General features: G+C 31.5%; 1 protein-coding gene across 1 annotated transcript; it reads right to left on the reverse strand.

Moving 5' to 3' along the window:
• Nucleotides 1–334: 334 nt before the first annotated feature.
• On the reverse strand, nucleotides 335–15,526 carry LOC104894546 (sulfate transporter 3.1). Its single transcript, XM_010680804.4, has 12 exons — nucleotides 14,612–15,526; nucleotides 12,718–12,925; nucleotides 10,620–10,791; nucleotides 9,577–9,642; nucleotides 8,020–8,133; nucleotides 4,981–5,097; nucleotides 2,825–2,951; nucleotides 2,421–2,707; nucleotides 2,129–2,319; nucleotides 1,954–2,039; nucleotides 923–999; nucleotides 335–822 (listed from the first exon to the last, which is right to left on the reverse strand). The coding sequence occupies exons 1-12, from the start codon at nucleotides 14,961–14,963 to the stop codon at nucleotides 646–648; spliced, it is 1,974 nt and encodes a 657-aa protein (XP_010679106.2). The 5' UTR covers nucleotides 14,964–15,526; the 3' UTR covers nucleotides 335–645.
• Between the last annotated feature and the right edge of the window lie 6,796 nt (nucleotides 15,527–22,322).

The following is a 22,322-nucleotide window of genomic DNA, read 5'->3' on the forward strand; positions in this document are numbered from 1 at the left end:
GTAGGGAGGGTGGGGGAAGGGGCGGCACGAGGAGAAAGGAGGGAGATGAGTGATAAAGGAAGAAGGAAATCATTTCAAGAAACAAAAGATGTGGTTTACCTGTTGTAGTAGGTATTTTATCTGTTGGGATCAATTTTGTAAAAAAAAAAATGATGCATAGTTGGGATTGAAGGAAAGCCCATAGTTGGGACTCTTCCTGACAATTTTTTTTTATCTTTATCAATAAGCAAAAATTACAAAAAGTTGATATTTGTAAAATGTACAATGAGACGAATGGTATCCTGACTTTCCCTCATGTACTCAAAAGAAAAAGAATTATATGACAAGTTGAACATCAAAAATCAAATTTGTTATTAGCATTTGATATATGAGATTGATAAAATACACACTATTGCATCTTTTTTCGCGCTACAAAATAGTTTTACATGTTGATAATTGGTACGTAGGCACTAAAAGCTGCCAAGAATTACAACTTCTCTTCATGAGTTTGCCATTACTTGCCTTGCCAATCTAAACAATGGTTCTTAACCAACTTCTTATCATGCACTAAATTAACACATTTTTTTGATTCACCCCAAAAATAGCAAATTAGAATACAAATCGATGGATTTAGATGGATATAATACATGTTATGTTTATAATATGTTAAACATTGTTGCTCCATTTCTCTGATTCTCCATTTCTGTATGTATGAAGCATGTACCTACATGCTCCAACTGCTTCTCCAACTGTTAAATGTATCCATTCTTGTCCTAATTTTTCTATAAATTTTGATCTGTCCAACTTCTTCATCACTTCTCCTCCAGGACTTGCTATTACAAGCTAAAAAGTAACAAAAGAAAGAGGCATATAAATGAATTGTACATTCATAAATATTCTGATGAGTGAATATCAGGAAATTTTTACAACTAAATTAAAGTACCTTAAGTTTCCTTCTGTCAATGATCTTCTTCACTTCTTCCAACATGCTAATTCCACTTGTATCAATGCATCCAACAGCTGCAATGGCCATATTCAATCCTTTAGCTAATAATTTTTCTCCAAAATTTTAAACTTATAAGCAAAGAAGCTACTATCAGGCTATGTTCTTTTGGACTAAATTATTGGAAATTCAATTCAATTCAATTTAATTCAAATTCACTTCTTTTTGGTCTCGTATCATATAAGGTATAATAGAAAGAATTTGTATCTGAAAGTATGCCGTAAACTAAAAATACTTCTCAGAAATGCTCAGTTCAGCAGGAAGGGGCATGCTATTCTTTTTGTTAAAAAAGATCGTTCAGACAAATCTCTCTCACAGTTTCAGTTCAGTTCAATTCAGTTCAGTTTCATTTAATTGAGTTTAGTTATGTTTGATTCAGTTCAGTCCAAGAGAATAAGGTCTTAGTGCATTGTTCCCCTCCCTAAGAACAAAAATGTATCGAGTATCGACTCATGTAACCGGGCTTTGGGCCATGTGCATTATTATCGCAATTTTGCATATTTTTTCTTGTAACAAAAATTATTAAAAAAGATGGTCTAATTTTAAAATAAAAGTAGACATAGTCACTAAATGAATTAAACTAGTCTCCTCTCAAAAAAAAAAATAAATAAATAAACTAGTCACCGAAAGAAATTAATTGGGCTAATTCTCTTTTTAATGTTAGACTTACAATTGTCTAATTATAATTTAAAAGTAGGCGCTCTCTTACAAGATAAACTATTGTTGTAAAATGGTAAAATAAAAGTTCCTATATAATTAAACTTTTCATATATCAACTCAGTCTAACTTTATTCTCGAAAATAGAAAAATTCAGAACTCCCACATGAACCCTATAAGTCGAGTTCAAATGTATGACATTAAACCAGGCAATGTTAGTTACACCACCTATATTACTTGATCATATATATTCTAAAAAATGCATATCAATATCATATAAGTTACCTAGCAACATATTTATATTGATAACTTACCCCTCATATCCAAGATTACATAATGTAAACTGTTCTCTCCAGATGACTTCAACCTTTCTTCCTCCTCATCAACCCATCTCACGATCCTACAATAAACAAACATGCAATTTATCCTCAAAAAACATATCGAACATTACTTGCAAAAAATTACATTAATTTTGAATGTATACGCTACCTTTCCCTCAAGTAAGTAGAATTGGCAAAATATAAAGGACCACCAATCTCAAGTATGAGAATTCCAGGCACAATTTGAGCATCAGGATAATGATCAACACTTCTATAACAAATCGAATTCGGCACATTACCCATGATGCATGTTCTTGGTCTAGCCACAAACAATAGTACCCTTAACACGGACAACGTGACCTGCATAATTTTCAGACGTCAAAAACATACCTATAATTTTTACATCAGTTTCTCTCGATCCAAAAGAACGGGGCCTATGACTAGGAACATTATTGACTTACCGCGACCATTAAGCCAATTTCAACACTGCCAAAGACCACGCCAATGTAGGAGCTTATGCAAACAACAAAATCGAATTTATCGGTCTTCCAAAGATGGATTGCGGCCTCATAATCTACGAGGCCGAGCATGGCAGAAATGATAATTGATGAGAGGACCACAAGAGGGGTGTAAAAGAACAATGGTGTGAGGAATAAAAGTGTGATCATCACAGCAGTTGACATTACTATATTTGAAACTGCTGTTTTGCACCCTGCATTGTAATTCACAGCTGATCGCGAAAATGGACCTAGTACACAATAACATTAGAAAACTTACTGTTAATATTATGAGAAAATTATTTGTTATATATTCTAGTTGTAAATCATAATTCTTGCTAGTTGTCATAATTTTTGTTTTTATGTACCCGAGGTCAAATAGCAAGAGGTGCAAGCGCCAATGATGTTCATCACCCCAAATGCAACCATTTCTTTGTTCCCATCAATGTTGTAGTTCTTGAACATAGCAAAACTTCTTGCGACAGCAATACCTTCCTGCATTTAGTTACATCATAGAAAAATTATTAAAAGAGACGGTCTAATTTTAATATAAAAGTAAACCTAGTAAGGCTATGTTTGGCAAAACTAACTGAAATGGAGCTGAAACTGATAAGGTGGCTGAAACTGATTAGATAGCAGCTGAAACTGTTAAGGTGCTGAAATTGATAAGCTAGCTGATTACATAACCTGTTTGGTAATATTATTTATGACTGTAGCTGAAATATCTTTTTAGACTTAAAAACATAAAAAGAAAAATATTTTTTTAGGCTTAAAAAGATAAAAAGAAAATAATAATAATAAAAAATTTCAGCACCTGATCTCAGAAGCTATATTTTACTCCAACTCAATTTCAGTCAAATTTTGGACTTAAATTTTATTTAAGTTCCTCCACCAAACACCACTAATCATATAAGATGACTTAAAATTGTAGCACCTTATCATTTAAGTCACCTGAAATGCTTCCCCAAACAGAGCCTGACTAAATGGATTAAACTAGTCACAGTAAGAAATTAACCTAGTCACTGTTGAGCTAATTTTCTTTTTAATATTGGGCTTACCATTGCCTAATTTTAATTTAAAATAGGCAAACTCCTACAAGACAAACTCCTCCAAAGCAAACAAGTAACAATTAGAGAGCTCCAAATGAGTAATTAAATGCTCATAAAAAAAAATGACTAATTCAGTGTTCACCAAGAAAAATGACCAATGAAGCATAATAATATAGTCTTAGATATGACATATTACCATGTGCGCGATACACTTAGGGGGCGTTTGGTTGGAGGGTTTCAAGAAAGGGAAAGGGAATGGAGTTTCTTATTTCCCTTTGTGAGTGTTTGGTTAGTGTGTTTTTTCAAACCCTTTACCCCTTTTTCTTATTAGGATTACCCTCCTTTCCCTTAGATTGATTCTCCACCACCCCCCAAGGTTTGGGATTACCCCATATCCCTCTACCATGAAATTATTATTATTATTATTATTATTATTATTATTATTATTATTATTATTATTATTATTATTATTATTATTAATAATATTATTATTATTTATTTATTTTTATTTTTATTTTTATTTTTATTTTTTATTATTATTATTATTATTATTATTTTTATTATTATTATTATTATTTTTATTTTTATTTTTATTTATTTTTATTATTATTATTATTAATATTTATTATTATTATTAATATTATTATTTATTATTTATTATTATTTATTATCATTATTTAATAATAATAATTATTATTATTTATTATTATTAATATTACTATTTATTATTATTATTTATTTATTTTTATATTTATGATTATTATTTAATAATAATTATTATTATTATTTGTTATTATTTATTATTATTTATTATTATCATATATTATTATTATTATTTATTGTTATAATTATTTATTATTATTGTATTATTATTTATTATTATTGTATTATTATTTATTATTATTATATTATTTATTTATTTATTTATTTATTATTATTATTTTAATTATTAATATAATAATTTTTATTTTAAATAATTATTTATTATTATTACTATTATTATTTATTATTATTTAAAAACTATTATTATAAATATTATTATTTTTATTAATATTATTATTATTATTATTTATTATTATCTATTATTATTATTTGTTATTATTATTATTTTAATAATAATAATAATTTTCCAATTTCTTTGATGTTCCTAACCAAACAACATTTTTAATCAAAGGTAAACTCTTTCCATTCCTCTTGTAACCCTTTCTCAAACCCTTTCTCTTTCCTCTCAACGAACCAAACGCCCCCTTAGTGTAACAAAGTTCAAATGTCTTATAGGAAATCTTTTGCCCTTATAACTTAGTAGGACTGACGTGGTGCAAAATGTAAATGTTTTTTAGATTTCTTTTAATTCGTATTCATGACTAGCTAGTTTTGTTTTAAGTGATATGAATCACTATTTTTTTTAATATAATTTTATCTTTTTTATATTTAAAAAAAGAACCTTAGTTTAGGGCCAAGACATAAATACTTACAGCCATAGCAATAACACCCGTGATAATGCCAGTTTTGAGAGCCACCGGAAAATAAGGAGAGTTCAATACAAAGTCTCCAAAGGATGGTGGATTAATGCCCTTCTTCAAGGACCCAATCTGCAGATGCATCAACCATGAAATAAGTTATCGGCAACACAATAAGGAGGAGGAGAATTTGGCTCTTTTTAATGTGGAAAAACTCGCATATGCACAACATAGGGTTCAACATCATTGCTATATTATCATAGAGTAGATTTAAATATTAAAAAAAAAAAGTCTCTCAGTTAATTTTTCCATAATTATTAATTTATTGATCAAATTAAAGACTTTGAAATTATATTCAAGTATTTATAAACATATTATTGGAGAAATTGTATTTCGAACCTTCATAAGTTCATATTAAAGCTCTTTTCTTTCTACAATGTATTTGCTCTTCACATTGAAATTATATTCGAGTATTTTTCGTTTTGAGATCGCGTCATTGAAAATTTATAGTTGTTCCAATTTTATGGAAGTTAGAAGAATAGTTGAACAAGAACTCACTCAGTATTGTTGTTAGTTTCCAATTTGTATAGAAAATAATCCTACCTATTATTTATATATATATATATATATATATGTTATTAAGATTAAAAGAATAAATAGCAAAAGAAAATATACTTTTGGAGTTTGGACTATATCCACACCTTTTTTTTTGTTTGGGTGGTGTTGAGAGGATTGTTACCATGTTAGGAGTTAGGACTAGATTTGGGCATGGGCCGGGCTTGGGGAAATGATGGGTCGAGTCCGTGAATGACATACCATGTCGTGTCGGGTCTGAAATTTTCAAATTTTTGTCCAAGGCCCGGCCCAAGCCCATGGGCCAGGCTCGTGCCTCCCGCGGGCCTGGCCCGTGTTTTATGTTATTTTTTATTTTATTTTTGACAGTTTTAGGTTAAAAACAAAGGAAATGGGCGTTCGGCCCACATGCCATCTAGACGGGCTTGTGCTGGTGCGGACCGGAAATATTTTTTTACCGTGACAGGCCCACGGCCCACGTAGCGGAAAACGGACCGGACCCAACCTCAAGCGGGCTTGTGCCGTACCGGATCCAAACTGGGCCGGGCGGGCCCATACCCACGTCTAGTTAGGATAATTGAACTGAAAATACTTTGGTAAAAAGTCCTGACTAAAAGGGAATGATTCTATCAATGAGTGAGTATGTGACATCATGGGTCAGCCCAAAGAATACATCCCATAAAAGAAGTGCAATAATATTCGTTGACGAGTAGGCCCTACATTATTATTAGGGCAAGACTTTTTAGCCAGTAGTGGTTTGGACTCACTAAAAAGAGCCAATATTCTTCTTGATTCGATCTCATGTGTTTGCAGCTCGATTATTGCTTATGGAACTCATTACTTATGTTGTGGTCCTATGGTACCACTATTAGTGGATGGAGTCTGTGGATCTTTGACCCACTTTGAAATTCATTGATGCTAGGAATAAAAGTATAAAACTGAATAGAAAGCATTATTGTTAAACCCTTAGTTTCTTGCACTTTAATAACAAGAAATCTGGTCCAAACTGTTTCACACAACCATGAACCACTTTTGTTAAGTAGTATGTTGAATAGGTTGGTTACTTTAAGCCCCTTTTTTGCCTTATTTTTAGTTCAATTCAATTAATTTCAATTCAGTTCAATTCAATTAATTTCAGTTCAGTTCAATTCAATTAATTTCAGTTCAGTTCAATTTCTCTCTATAATTCAGTTTCTCTAAAGTTCAAAAGAACAGGTCCTTAATTTTCTTGGGAAATTCTCACGTTTGTGAAGTTTGTTACAAGGAAGTCTTGCTTGTTATCATAGTATCTACGATCCGTTTAGTTAGTGGTAATAAAGAGTGTTAATGGTAATGAAATGTAGTGTAAATTTGCAAAGAAGTTATCTTGTCAATGACCATGGGAATGAAACTTTATCATAAAATTAAATATGAGTTTTTCGTTTATAAATTTCCATTACCAACGAATACCATCTTCCCAAGTGGTAACGGGAAGTAATGAGATTTTAGGAATTAAATAGATATATTGGGACGAAGTAGCATTACCATGGGTAATGACATTGGATTTTTAATACTTCCTCCGTAATAGAAAGAATGCAACAATTAGGTATATATTATCTGTGAGGTATAAAATATTCAGTTGTTGCATTCTTTATGTTACGGAGGAAGTACAAATTTACACTATAATGAATTACCATTCCTATCATTTATGGCTTCTTACTAAATGGACCGCTAATATTATGAGTTATTATGCCAGTAAAAAGATGATGAGATTCAAATGTTAACTCATGGTGATGTAAAAATACACTTATATTTGTTGCTAGAGGAGCTTATACTCATACTTCCTCCGTTTCATAATATAAGACACGCACGATGTTCGAGGTCGAACTTTGACCGTTAATTACTCTCAATTTATGTTGATAAAAAAATTTTAAAAATAATATTATTATAGTATTTTTCAATACGAATCCAACGGTATAATTGTTATAACTTTTATTTATCGTATTTGAGAGATATTTGTGGTCAAAGTAAATTTTCGTAAAGCGTGAATGTCTTATATTTTGAAACAGATGGAGTATTAATAATTAGGGACAAATTTACTAAAGGTCTTGGGTGACACGTTTTCCTCTAAAAAATAGTCTTACTTTCAAGTAAAATGTAATTTTTAACTATATAAAAGCTAATTTTGTATGCTAATTTGTTGAATATTAAACGTTGCTCGAGTGAACTCATGAAGTTATACCAATTAGAATGTAATCATCTCTAACAAGTATTATCGGACCCCTTGATCCATGTTTCATTTTAAATGCAACAAAAGAATATTTTATATCTCACAAATAATATTCCTTTATTACGTTTAAAACGAAACAAAGGGAGTAAAAAAAACAGTTAACAATCGAATTCCATCATTCCATGCATGATTCATGCATGTACACTGTACACATAGTATAACTTAATTCATGAGAGAGGGGGTGGGGTTAAGGTTAGGTTTCTTAAGCTTACCACTTGGACACCATGTTTTTCAGCATGGGTGAGATAAACTAGAACGCTTCCCAAAATAATTGAAATCAAGGGAGACATGACTGATATCCAAAAGAACACTGCCCTTTTCTTGCTCTACATATTAAAGGAGAAAAAAGAATTAGGAAAACACTAAATAATAAATAGTTGCTGGAAAGAAAATGCAAAAGCATAGAATGACACAATCACACAACTTAAGGATCTTATGTGACTGTGTTTCATCACTTTTTAATTACTTCATAGTCATTGAATAATTTGACAAATGTATATATATATATATATATATATATATATATATATATTATAATATATATATATAATATATATATATATATGTAATTATGTATATATTGTTCTCTATACCACTTTAGAAATTACAAAAATTACTAAAAGAGACGGTCTAATTTTAATATAGAAGTAGACCTAGTAACTAAATGGATAAATTAGTCACCTAAAAAAATTAACCTAATCATTATTGGACTAATCCTCTTTTTAATATTGGGCTTACCGCTTACCATTGCCTAATTTTAATTTAAAAGTAGGTGGTCTCTTACAAGACAAACTCTAGAAATTAAATGAAACTCCCTCCATTTGTTTTAATTGCTAAATTTTTCTTAAATGGCTGTTTTTTAATTGTTATATTGTTTAACTTTTCTTATTTGGGGTACTTGGCTTACCAAAAGGTAATACTATTATACTACCTCCATCCGTTTCTCAATAAGTGCAGCATACACTTTTCTTATCTGAAATAGTCACAATTAGTACAACCAAGCTCAAAATGGTATAAAAGTTTAATGTTATTACAAATATGCCACCAAAAATCAAGAGGCCACCATAATATTTTTTTTGTTTTATCACTTGAATTATTCTATTTTTTTATTGTCGTAACTTTCTCTCTACATTAATTTCTTGATATTCTCCCACTTTTTCTATGTTGCACTTATTAAGAACCGGAGAAAGTATTTGTTTCTCTCTTTTTTCACCATAAAAAATACTATTTTTTAACCAAAAAATACAATTTTTCACTTTTTCCTATTATATTTTTCAATAGATGATTCAAAAAGTACCATCTAAAAAGTTTAAAAGTGACATTACCTAAACTATTGTGCAAAACACAATGTAACAATTAAAAAATGGAGGGAATGTTCCCCTTATAAAATATATTATAATGATATAATAGATTAATTTTATGTAATACTCGTATGTATATATTGTTCTCTACCACAGTAGAAATATAACTAATATCTTTACTTTTTCTATCCATTCTAAAATTTAAAATTCATATCTATTAATTTTTAAAAAAAATTTATGTAAAAAGTTAGTAGAATAATATTATACATAGCCCTAAGGGCTATGTATAAGAAGCTTAAAATAGAAATAAAAATTTAAATCAAGCATTTATTATCTCAAATGATGTGAAATTTTGTCATGAATTCATAAACTGTTTCCATTTTAAGACATGTATTTAATGCTTATATGTAGAGCTACATATAACATTACCCTAATATTATTCAGATAGATCAATAGTAATTAACTTACAAAGTACTTAGTGAGGAGGAGGAAGAAAAGGAAACCACATCCCAATACTGCACTTTCCCATCTCCACTGCAAATAATACAAAAGCACCATGTGTATCATTAACTTAATATATTAATTTTTATTAACTTAATATATTAAAGAAATTATTCTTCTAATAATTTGATTAATAAGAGAACAAATATGTCATTGACTAATTAGCTCAATAATGGAAGCATTCTATCATGTCAATTACTATATATGGAAAAATAATAATTAATGTGACATGCATGCATATGTACACGTGAGAGAGATATTATTTAGCAAAGATGGACCAAATTAGCTATACTAATAATAGTACTATACTACTATATTCTCCATTAATGACAATAATCGAATAAATTATAGTACTGATATTTAGACAATAAAGAAGTAGTGGACGGCAGAATTAATGTTAGTAAATTATTGTTAGTTAATTAGACATAGTAGTACTTCCTCCGTCCCATAATATAAGTCCTGATTCTGTTTTTACACGGGAATTAAGGTAAATCAGAATCTTGTTTTATTTAAATAAAAAGATTCATTTTTATTCGGAAACACTTTCATTGTTTTTTTCTTTTTAACAAAAAATAAAAACCTTAACATTAATATTGCATAGTTTGATGTGTAGAGGAGTTTAATGTGTTACGAGATTCTATTTTATCATTAATAATGGTGCATTGGAAGCTGAAATTATGAGGACTTTTTGGGAGTTAAATTATTTTTATGAGGGTATTTTGGGTAAAAGTATTGATTGAAAATAGAAACAAGACTTATATCTTGGGACACTTTAAAAGGAAAGGGGACTTATATTATGGGACGGATGGAGTAGTATATATCGGAAAATAATTAGTCTATTCACCAGGTAATATACTCAGTTACTCACTACTAATATAGATTAATGGTAACTTGGTAAGTGATGATAGTGAAATTCAACTCACATGATTAATAATATTTTAATGTTTTTATTAGTAGTGGCCTAATGATTAAGTTACCCACTGAGTAGATGTAGCAATGTCCGTATATACCTGGTGTTCTTGAGAAAAGATAGAATGCATAACATCAATGATATCTGTGGATTTTGTGAAATGAGTAAGTCCAAGTATTCCTTTCAGCTGTTGCAAGCACACCACTGTAGCTGCTCCTCCCATGAACCCCACTATTGTTGCGTGTGACAGGAAATCCACTATAAACCCTAACCTGCATTATTATCATTATTATTGATCAATTAGTAATCTAATTTGTAAATTAAGCTTAAAATATGCAAACAATTAATATCATACTTCCTCCTTATGAAATTAATTGTTTTTTCTTACCAATTATCCTTCAAAATTAGTTTTATAGTACAATTTTACTGTATATATCGAAAAGATTAATACTTTAATCATTCTTGAGTCTAATTTTTTTTCATTATCTCCTGCCAATCTTCATCTCCCTTAAATATAATAAGCCCGGCCACACTCTTTTATTTCTTTAATAAATAAGAAAAGTATTAGATAATATTAACACAATTATTTCCCACACTTGTACATAATAATATTATCCCTTTATATATAATATTATCTAATAAAAAGAAACCAAGTAGATCTAACCTTCTGTACTTTTTTCTCCGATTGCCTTAAAGTTAAGTGTGTATTTACTAATGAAGTAGTAATTAGTAATATCGCATTAGTATAATTATTGTATATTACCCACAATTGATGATGAATGAACTGTAAGTGATATACTATAATGTAACATAAGTTAAGTGGACAGATAGTAGAAAATTGAGGAGCTAACCAATCACATTAATAAACATAAGCTTAGCTTAGGATATTTTGTTCTCAAGAATTATTATTGTTAGATTATGCTTATTTTATATATAGTGGATGACAATGAAGACAAAATAGGTCATTATATTGCAATTTATTGCAACATCCAGGGAGATATAAAAGATCTGCATATTTTGTGTCTAATTGGAGAGTGGGATAGATGTTACGATCAACAACCCAAAAGCAAACCAAAGTAAAATAAACAACGAAAGAAGATCAAAAGGTAAAGTAGTATCTCTGAAACCCTTATTATGTTGTCAATGCTATGTGTGACTATGTGAATTATGTTGGTATGGCATTATTTCCTTTATTTAAACAACTTATCATCATATATATGCAATTCATTGCATCATGACTAGTTGATGATACCACTTGTGTTGTTAATTAGCATAGCTAATATATTGATGATGTATAGATGGGATTATTGATAAGAATTGCTGAATTCGTAATAGGATCGGACTACTGTATGAATTTATTAATAAGTATAAATGAGAATCCTGCTATGTAATATAAGTTTACTTAGAATGTAGCACCATTATCGTCATTTAAACATGTGACACGTTGCACAATAGAGAAATTATTCCTTGTGTAAGTTGAACATGGGAAACTTTGTCATCATTGTATGATCGAGGATAGTTTTATTGGGTGGCCTACACTTTATAATCACAAGGTAAAAAAACGTGATTTTATTGGCCTTCTATCCAACTAATGTGTAATCCATTCTTACTCAAACTTTACTTCATATGAAGAAAGAGGAAGCACAAAGTATACCCCTGTTAAGATTCCATTCGCAAGAAAGAAGTTATGGTATAATATCTAGATATATTCCATTAATAATCAACACTAGATCGTGTATGCAAATAAAATATCGCAATCAATTACCATGGATACCCAAAAAATCAATTACCAAGTATACTACATAGTTGCAACCCCTTAAAAATTACTATGTAGTTGCTAATAATTATAATGTATAGCTATATAGTATGACGTGTCAATTGTTTTGTCATTTTAATTTATTTGTACGAGTTTAGGGTAAAATAACCTAGAACTAACAAGGATCCGTGATAGGTTGACATCATGCCTAGGTTGTGATTTTTTGTATATACGCATGGCTTGATATTGTGAACAAAACCAATAAAATCGAAAAAATAAGGCGCAACCAAGCTACTACATAATTGTAACACATGAAATACATGACTGAAACGATATTGCATTATTTACCTTTGTGACTCCTACAGGTCGTGTTATCGTAACATAATATAGTAGTGTTAGTATATATAGTAAAACTATACAGAATTTATGTTGTTGTACCAACCTTAATAATCCTAACGTTGCTTCAAAAATTCCAGCAACAAGGGTGGCAGTAAAAGCTAGGTGAAGGAATAGCTTAGGGTTTTCGTTCGGATCGACGGCCGTGCTCAGCATAGATCCGGTTAAGAGCGACCCCACTGCGATGGTCCCTACGGCCACATCTTTGGAGGTTCCCATCATGGCATACACCAATGGTGGAACAAAGCTAGAATCTGAAAATAAATTGAATAAATTATTAGGTTTTAGATATGAAAAAAAAGCTTGAGAGATTAAACAAACAAACAAGAAAGTATGTTGTCTAATGATATTTATTATAATTAATAACAAGAATCTTCAAGCTAGACAAATGGTTTCAATCGTGGTCTCATACATATTATAGACGGCCGTGTTCTAAAATACATATACTTAATACTTTCGCAGTTTTAAATACATTTTAAAAATGTAACACTTTTACGTTTGTAATTCATTAATATTTTTATTTTTAATTATTATTTTTCTTGTAAAGATATTATATTCAAAAAACACATAATGAAATCTAAGATTATTCAACAATATTTTAGTTGATAGCATTTTGTATTTTATATACTTCAATTATACATCGATAGATGAATAACGCAAATATCAAACGATTGTAAATATTGTGAAACGAAAGTAACTAATGTTACAAGTATTTTATACTGGATAAGTATTTAAAGGATGATTCTATTAATGATATATAGTTCAACTATAAATTAATGATTAATTAAGTGTTTTCTAGTTTCCTATACCAACATTCAGGATCTTAATTAAGATTCCTTATTTTAAAGCAAACAATAAATCTTACAGTAACAAAAGTTAGATGTCACTAACTACAGCTCTACTGACCATATCATTAGCGCTCTAATTATCCTCTAATCAAAATCAAATTGTTTTCCACCAATTAAAATATTGTAAAAGTTATATAACTTTCATGAAATCCTTAAACCTCTCCAATTTTTTCGGATTTTTTTTTTATTCATATGAGCCACGAAGGCAGTACAAAGTACAAAGAAGGGGAAGGGGGATTCGAATTTGTGACCTATCATTCACAACACCTCAATCTTAACCACTATGCCAAGACATCCTTGGTAATTTTTTCGAAAATTATGAGAGAGTTGTATTTCCACGTCACACAAGTGTTATATGAAAAATCTTCTCCCGACTAATAATTTATTTGTAGTCTCTAATCCTCCTCCTTTTCTCCCCCGCCTCCCTTTTCCTCCATTTTGGTGTATGGAGATTGGAAAGGCACTGGTAGTTCGGTACTCAAATATTAGATATTACCAACATCCAAAACATCCCATCTATTCCTATTTAGGTCTGTTCTTTTGGACTTATTTTCAGTTTAGCTCATTTCAGTTACTTTCAGTTCGGTTCAGTTTAGTTAGTTTCCTCTTATGGTTTCAATTAAATTCAGTTCAACTAAGTTCAGTTCAGCTAAGTTCAGTTCAACCCCGTTTAGTCCAAAAGAACAGGGTCTTATTCTTCCTACATAGAATTTCTCCATCATTGATCTCAAGTTCTCAACCATAGATTCCCAACCAAATATAGTATATGTCGTGGGGATTTTGTTAGAATCATTTTCAACGTACTTACGTACTTCCATTTTCATAATTTCACGAAAATGTAATTTAAGATAATTTTAGCTAATACTTGCATTGAAACTTGTGTCAAAACATTCAAGCTAACTATAAGAATAAAAAAGAACCAAGGGAATAAAAATCATCTGACATTATTCAAAATGCTTGTTAACATTATAAAGTAATTGTAACAAGATTTTTATCAAATAATCCTTGATCTACAGTCCAAGAACTATCACCATATCATAACATTGTAATTAACAAGCTAATAAGTAAATTTAGAGTTATACTAGTACTTACATAGTCCAAGAATTGGAGGCAAGTTAGCAAGCTTAGCATAGCTGATCCCTTGAGGAATAGCAAGGCTAGCAATGGTGATTCCAGCAATAAGGTCTGCTTTCAAGAAATCTAGACAATACTTGGGTGCCCATTCCAGGAATGGAAAGAAGTACTGCAACCCTAGTATGAACTTCCTAGACCTTGGTTGGTTTTTGAACTGCCTTAGTGGATCGTCAGGGAAGAATGTCTCCTTCAAGGTTGTTTGTAGAGACTTGAAAAATGGTTGAGGTGGCGGCACCGCCACCCGGCTCCTTCGCTGTCCGGTATTCATACTCGGGTACACATACTCATGATCCTCTACTGTACCCATCATGTATATGTGACAACGATAATACTGCAGATATTGTGTGTAAAAGGATAGAAGGACTTTTACTAGTCTTAGGTCTGTATTATAAACACTATATATTAAACGCTACAATTATTTTAGAGGATGAGAAGTTGTCTGAAGTTTATAAGAAGGGAATAATAGTTTTTTTGGAAATGTTTTAGTATATGAATGTGTAATAATTAGAGGATGAGAGGGTTGAGATGAAGGTGGTGGAAGTGAATGGAGGGCTTAAATAGAGGAGAGGTTTTGGGGATTGGGCATGGTGTAACAAGTTAACGAGGGAGTATAAGCCATAGGGGTTAAGTAGAGTGCGCAAAGGGACCCACTTTTGGATTATTACGTCAATTGGAAACGTGGCTGGCTGATTATAGAGTTCTAATTTTTTTCTTTTTTGAGCTGATAGTGGAGAAATGTTATTCCTCATGTAGATAAGGGGTATCACTGTTCTTTTTCATAGAGTAGAAGAAGGCTTCACGATTACGTCAGTTGGACACTATAGGACTACTTGCAATAACAATGTATAAGTTCGAATTAGTGGGTGCATGAGACTGTGAGTGTCCGTGCGGAAGGATGAAAGTTATTCGGATAAAATTAAATATTAAATTTGACGTAATTTAAATTAGTAATTCAGATCTGATTCGAATTGTATTTATATTGGATTCGAATTGAGATTTTCTGAAAAATTGGATTTTCGAAACGGATTGGATTGAGGTAATTGGATCCAAAAATATAACCAAATAGTAATATGTCTTATATTATGTATTTGGATTGGACTTAAATGCTTAAATGATTTTTTTTTTCAAAAAGCTTAGTCCATAGGCCCATAGCCCAGTAGGCATATCACTTCAACCCTCCCCCTAAAACCCTAACAGAAATTGATTCCTCATTTCCTAAATCTACTAGAATGTTTTTGTGCTTAATTTACTTTACTGAAAACCTAGATCTTTAAAATCGGATTTTCGGATCAGGACCAATCTGGAGTATGAAAATTCGGATCGGATTGAATTGGATTCAAACTATAATTAGTATAGATTCGGATTGGAAAATTAGAATCCAAATTTTGTTCTTATTGAATTGGATTAGGCCCTAATTCAAACCGTGCACCGAATTTTTCCCCTACGGCCATGCTATATCTTAAGTTGTGTATTTTATAATTTTTTTTTTTTGAAAGAAAGTTGTGTATTTTATATTAGGAGAATGATTAAAGTTAGTAATCAATAATATGTGGTGTTAGTTTGGTATGGATCAAAATTATGTTAGCAAAAACGAAAAAGATTATGACATTTCTATGATTACGTATTTGATTTTGATAAATTTGATATGACTGAAAAATGGGCTTGGGCAACCCAATACGAAGGAGGAGAGTCCAATCCACATACAAGCTCAAAGGAGATTTCATACTAAAACCAATTGGCAATAGTAGGAGTAGCTCCTCTACCTTATATATTGTGGTACTTTATCTACTCTTTCTCCAATGTGGGACAACTCACATGTGCATACAAGGGACTTATCCAGTTGCATGACAAATGCCAATATGAAAGGCCCATCAACCTTGGGCTCTGATACCATGATAAATTTGATATGACTGAAAATGGGCTTGGGCAACCCAGTACGGAGGAGGAGAGTTCAGTTCACATACAAGCCTAAAGGAGGTTCCATACTAAAACCAATTGGCATAGTAGGAGTAGCTCCTCTACCTTATATTGTGGTACTTTCTCTCCTCTTTATCAAATGTGAGACAACTCACATGTGCACAACATATATGAAGTTCAACAGATTTATTGTAACGTAAAGTAATTAAGTATCTGATTGTCGTTAAATACAAACCGTAATCTATATTTTCAGACGAAAAACAATAAATTGCAGTGATATAATAGATAAGTCTTTTTAGCTTGATATCTATTATAAGGGGACGAGTGTTATGTTAGTGTATAAATTCTAGTTTCAACACTAAAGAACGAAGTTATGTAAGAAGGTTACTATAGATTTTGATTATTATTTTAAGAGGGGTGGTTTTCCTTTTATATGTTATATTAGAACTAGTTTTGCTCCTATAATACTACTCTTTTCTATAGATTTCTTCCTAATATATTATAACTTTTTTGTAACAATTCACTCATAATATTGTCCACTGCAGGGGCGGGGCAAATATGGGAAAAAAATAATTAGGACCTGTACAATTTCTTTAAAAAGGCCCTCATTTATAATTCAAAAAAGATAGAGGTATAAGATTATTCGTAATTATAGCTGGCTAATGATGGCTATCTTCAAAAGATTAAACAACAAATTTTTGATGAATTTCATGTTCTCATTATTTCTTCCCTTATACTTTTACTAATGATCAAAATATTTTCTTTGGTCTAATCTTCAAGCAATTGAAAATAGATATATCTTGGATCTCATATACTTTAGGGCCCTATTCTATCGTCGTAATTGCATAGACCAAGAACCATCCATGATGCACTGTTATGAAGTATGTGAAATAATTGACGAGGAGACTGATATCAAGAGAATGCAAAGGTTTCCAAAGATAAGCACAAGTAAAAAACGGAGTTACATCGCACTATTTCAAAACATCTCAAAAAAGAGTGTATATGCCAACTATAATTAGAAAGCGAATGAAGTATAATAGATCGCGAGGTGTTTCCAAAACTGAAAATTTGTATCCAAGTGTTTTGCTAGTTTATCGTATTTAGGTGTCCTAATTAGGCTATTATCGAGAGCTATATTATTCCAACTTTCCGAGATCTTCCAAGGGTATATGCAAAAGAAGAGAGAAAATGAGCTACCTTCGGGGTTTAATTTTTTATGAGTGTGGTCCAAAAGTCAAAAACAGAAAACTAGGGCGCAAATTTGATTTTCCTAGTAGAAATGTTGTGATAAATTGATGGGAAAAGTGATATACAACCTTCAGATTACATATAAGAAGTTTAAAATGAAAAAAATATGCATTAATTAACTATTTTTTACATCGATTGATACATAATTTTTCCATAAATTCACAATTTATTTCTATTTTAGGTAGTGTATTTATTTTTTAGGGATGCATATAGCATAACCCTAAATTGATATAAGTTATTTCTGTAATGGTAAGTATTACGAGCAGTTTAGGAGTAATTGGATTATTAATTAGATCATGAACTATTCTGACTCCTTAAAATTAAATGATAGTATAGTCTTTTCGCTCGTGATTAGGTTGGACTGGACCAGTCGTTAGAAACAAGCATTAATATTAGAGTATATATCACACCCAAATTTTAGCCACTACTCGATGATTTGAAAAAATGATGTAAAAAATAATTCGTGATAATCAATGATCGAAGTTTACTATTGAGCTATGCCATGAATTAATTATCTAGCTCTACTGCTCTAGAATCAATATAGCACGAGGGTCTCACTGTTTTAATTTAGTATATCGAGTTTGTTTTAGTTTCGGGTTTAGGTTCATCTATTTAGGCTAATGAGTAGGGTAACATATAAACCTTGTTATTAACATCTGTCTCTATTATGAAATTTGAACTCTCTCGAAAATTTAATAAAAACGTTTCTCCTCTGCCTGTGGACGTAGCTAATACATTATTAGTAAACCACGTTAAATTCTCGTGTCGATTGTTCATTATTATATGTTTCCTTAATTTCATCTGTCACAACATTTAGTATAAAATAAGTAGTGAACAATAATAGAAATATATATATTGGCAGTCTGATCTCTTTTACAGTATCATTCACGAATTTTTTTCGAGAAATTCCCATTGGTAAGCCTGTACCGTGGAACATTTGCAATGGTAAACCATTTTTCTTTTGAGTTTTAAAAATAATCCTATACGTAATAATATTATACAATTGTGACATTAATGATTGTTAAACTGTTACTTCGACCGTTAAACCTATTTACTATCCGAACCCAAGTTAACCCTAAACCACTAACTAATCCACTAAATCCCCAACCACGACCACTCTTCCACGGGAAACGCTATACTCCTGTCACTCTCTCCCTTCTAATGACTTTCTCTCTCCCCTCCTCACTATCTCCCTCCCCGTGACTTCTCTTCTCATCTCTCTTTCTCTTTCGCTGATGCCTCCTCAGATCTTCACTGTCACCCCCCCCCCCACGTTGATGCCGCTGGTGATGTTCGTGGGGTCGGATGTACTGTTGCATATATTCTTCTCTTTAATTCGTTGGTGGTGCTACTACCTTTCTTGCGCTGCTCTTGTTGTGACTATGGCTTGTCGGTGTTGGTGTTATCCCCCCTCTCTCTTGCTGGAGTCTTCCTTCCTCCTCTGCATGCTTCGCTAAGCCCCTTATTATCTCTTCATCTATCTTGTAGATATGGTGGTTTCGAGTCGTTAAATGGTGTTTTTGGTGGCTGGAGTGGGGTTTGAATTGATGGGTGGTGGTTTCAAGGTTAGGTTGGGATTTCAATGAGTCTTTGGTTTCAGGGGGCGGAACAGTGGTGGTGGGGTGTGGTTTAGGTGGAGGGATGGGACAGTGGTGGTGGAGCGGGGTTCATGCATGTGGAGGGGTGGGACAATGGTGATTGGGTGGGGTGTTAGTGGACTGGGTGGTGGTTGGGGTTGGGTAAACGTGGGTTAGGTAAACCAATAACACCAACGGTTGATTAACGATTTAACCATCATTAATGTCACGGTTGTATAATAATACGAAGTATACAGTTATTTTTGAAACCGAAAAAAAACGATTTACCATTACAAATATTCCATAATACAGGGGTACAAGTGAGATTTTTTTTTTCTTGCTCGATTGTGAATGGCTTAGGTGCTAAACTGGCTTATTTTTTGCTTATAACATGACACATGCTAGCTAAGTTAATCGGTATGACCAAATGATGGAAAAGAGAAGGGTAGGTCTGTAAATTATTGAGTGATACCTACACTTTAGTAGACCAGGGCTGTGTGCTACTGCTAACTACTTCATAATTGATGATAATGTGTTGTTTGAACTTTATGATTAATTGATTATAATTATAGCATAGCGGCCAAAAACCGGTATAATTCTTACTATTTCAATTTTGTATATAAAATTCCATAATTTCAAGCTATAAGAGGAATAAAAGTATTGCAGTTTGTTGGCACATCTTATACTTCTACTTTCTAGGAATTTGCACTTTTCATGATTTGTTTTGTCAATCAAACAAGACCTTAATATCTACTTTATTCTTTAGTAAAATATGTACTATAGATAAGAGGAAGAATCTTTAAAAAAAAAAAAAAAAAAAAAAAGAGGAAGAACTCTTAGAATGCATGTGTTTACTATTTAACTAATCTTGTACGGTATCTATTCTTTTAAAGAGATGCACATCCTGAGATGGATGTGTGGAAACACATTAAGAATTAGGATTCGAAATTATAAGACATTATTTGAAATAGGTTAAAATTGCAACTATTGAAGAATGAGGATAACTTTTTTTTTTACGATGGTTTAATTTGGGCATTGCATAACAACTAGATTATGTACCATTTAGGGAGTGAAAAGTTTAAAGTTGAGATAATTGTAGAGTGTTTAGATAAAATTGGGGGAAAGATGTGATTGACATGGAGCACATTAATTAGAACAATATGGTAAAATTAGGTTGTGAAAGTATTGGGTCAGACCGTCTGACCAATATTTACTGTCAGACGGGCTGAGCCCAAAACTGAAACTTTTTTTTAAAAGCAAACACAAGATGTTTCGGTGGAGCTGAACATCTTCTCCTTCATTTTCAATCCTCATTTTCTCTCTCCTGAAATTCCAGAATACAAAATCAACTTGATTTTCGAAACAAAAACTCCGCAACAAAACAGGGGCGCATCGAGCTCTCAAGTTTAACTCCAAGAAGATTGGAGTACATGATACCTTCTGAATAAAACAATCATACAGATAAAAGCTTTATTCCATCTTGTGCAGTATAAATAATGTTTGCAACTGAATTCTACGACGGACAAGAAGAAATGAAGATGTACAAAGCACAAGCAGCACCAGACTTATTTATTTCCCGAAAAAATCCACAAAGTTTCTTCATATTCCCTCAGAGAACAACTAGAAGATGAAGACAACACTGTCGTGCACTCTCGACTTCTGGTTTGTTTTGTTGGTATTGTTTTTGCAACTAGAAGATGAAGATTGGACTTTGTTTTACTTCAGTTGGTTATTGTTTTTGTTTCAGTTAGTTATTGTTTTGTTTCAGTTGGACTTTGTTTTGTTTCAGTTGGTATTGTTTTTGTTTCAGTTGGACTTTGTTTTGTTTCAGTTGGACTTTGTTTTGTTTTTGTTGGACTTTGTGTTTCTTTCATTTGGACTTTGTTTTGTTTCAGTTGGACTTTGTTTTTCTTCAGTTGGACTACCTGAAAAAAAAATGAAGACTACCTGAAAAAGAATGAAGATTACCTGAAAAAAAAATGAAGACTACCTGAAAAAGAATAAAGACCAACTGAAACCCAAAGTAAGTCTAACTGAAGTACAAAAACCAACTGAAAAAAAAAGAAAACTAACTGGAAAAAAATGAAGACTACCTGAAAAAAATGAAGACTACCTGAAAAAAAATGAAGACTACCTGAAAAAGAATAAAGACCAACTGAAACCCAAAGTAAGTCTAACTGAAGTACAAAAACCAACTGAAAAAAAAAAGAAGACTAACTGAAAACAAAATGAAGACTACCTGAAAAACAATGAAGACTACCTGAAAAAAAATTAAGACTACCTGAAAAAAAAATGAAGACTAACTGAAAAAAATTGGAACCACTTGAAAGTTGTCCGACCAAAGATTATGGTCGGACGAATCCGACACAATACGTTCTCAATTAGGTTTGCAGGAGCATATAGCACTTGCTAGAAGATAACATAGGCAAACAATATATGTGGACGTCTGGACGACCACCAGAGATACAAATCCTTGCTCATGCAAGCCGCCCATTTGATTGAGATTATTAAGGCCGTTGCATTTTTTGTTGTTGAATTCTGTAAACATTGCCTAATTAAATAATTCAATGTCGCCCACCATTTAGCGGAAAATCAGTCATTTTTAGAAGAGTTTTTTTTTCTCATTCAAAGTTAATGTAAATATTTTCAACAAAATTCAGTCATTTAACACACTTAAGTACAAAAGTTGTTATAAAGTTGTAACATATATAATCTACTCTACTCTACTCTTAAGGCCTGTTTGGTTGGAGGTTTTTTGGGCTTGAAAACGGATTGAGGTAATGGACTCCCTTTTAGTGGTCGTTTGGTTCGAATTAGGGAATGGAAACGGAGTGGAATGGAGATAAGGGGTGGAATGACAATGGAATATGTTATTTTTAACATTTGTTTGTTTTAACTCATGAATGGAATCATTTTTCTACGACTCC

This window comes from Beta vulgaris, chromosome 5, assembly GCF_026745355.1.
Source record: "Beta vulgaris subsp. vulgaris cultivar EL10 chromosome 5, EL10.2, whole genome shotgun sequence".
Classification (NCBI taxonomy): domain Eukaryota; kingdom Viridiplantae; phylum Streptophyta; class Magnoliopsida; order Caryophyllales; family Amaranthaceae; genus Beta; species Beta vulgaris.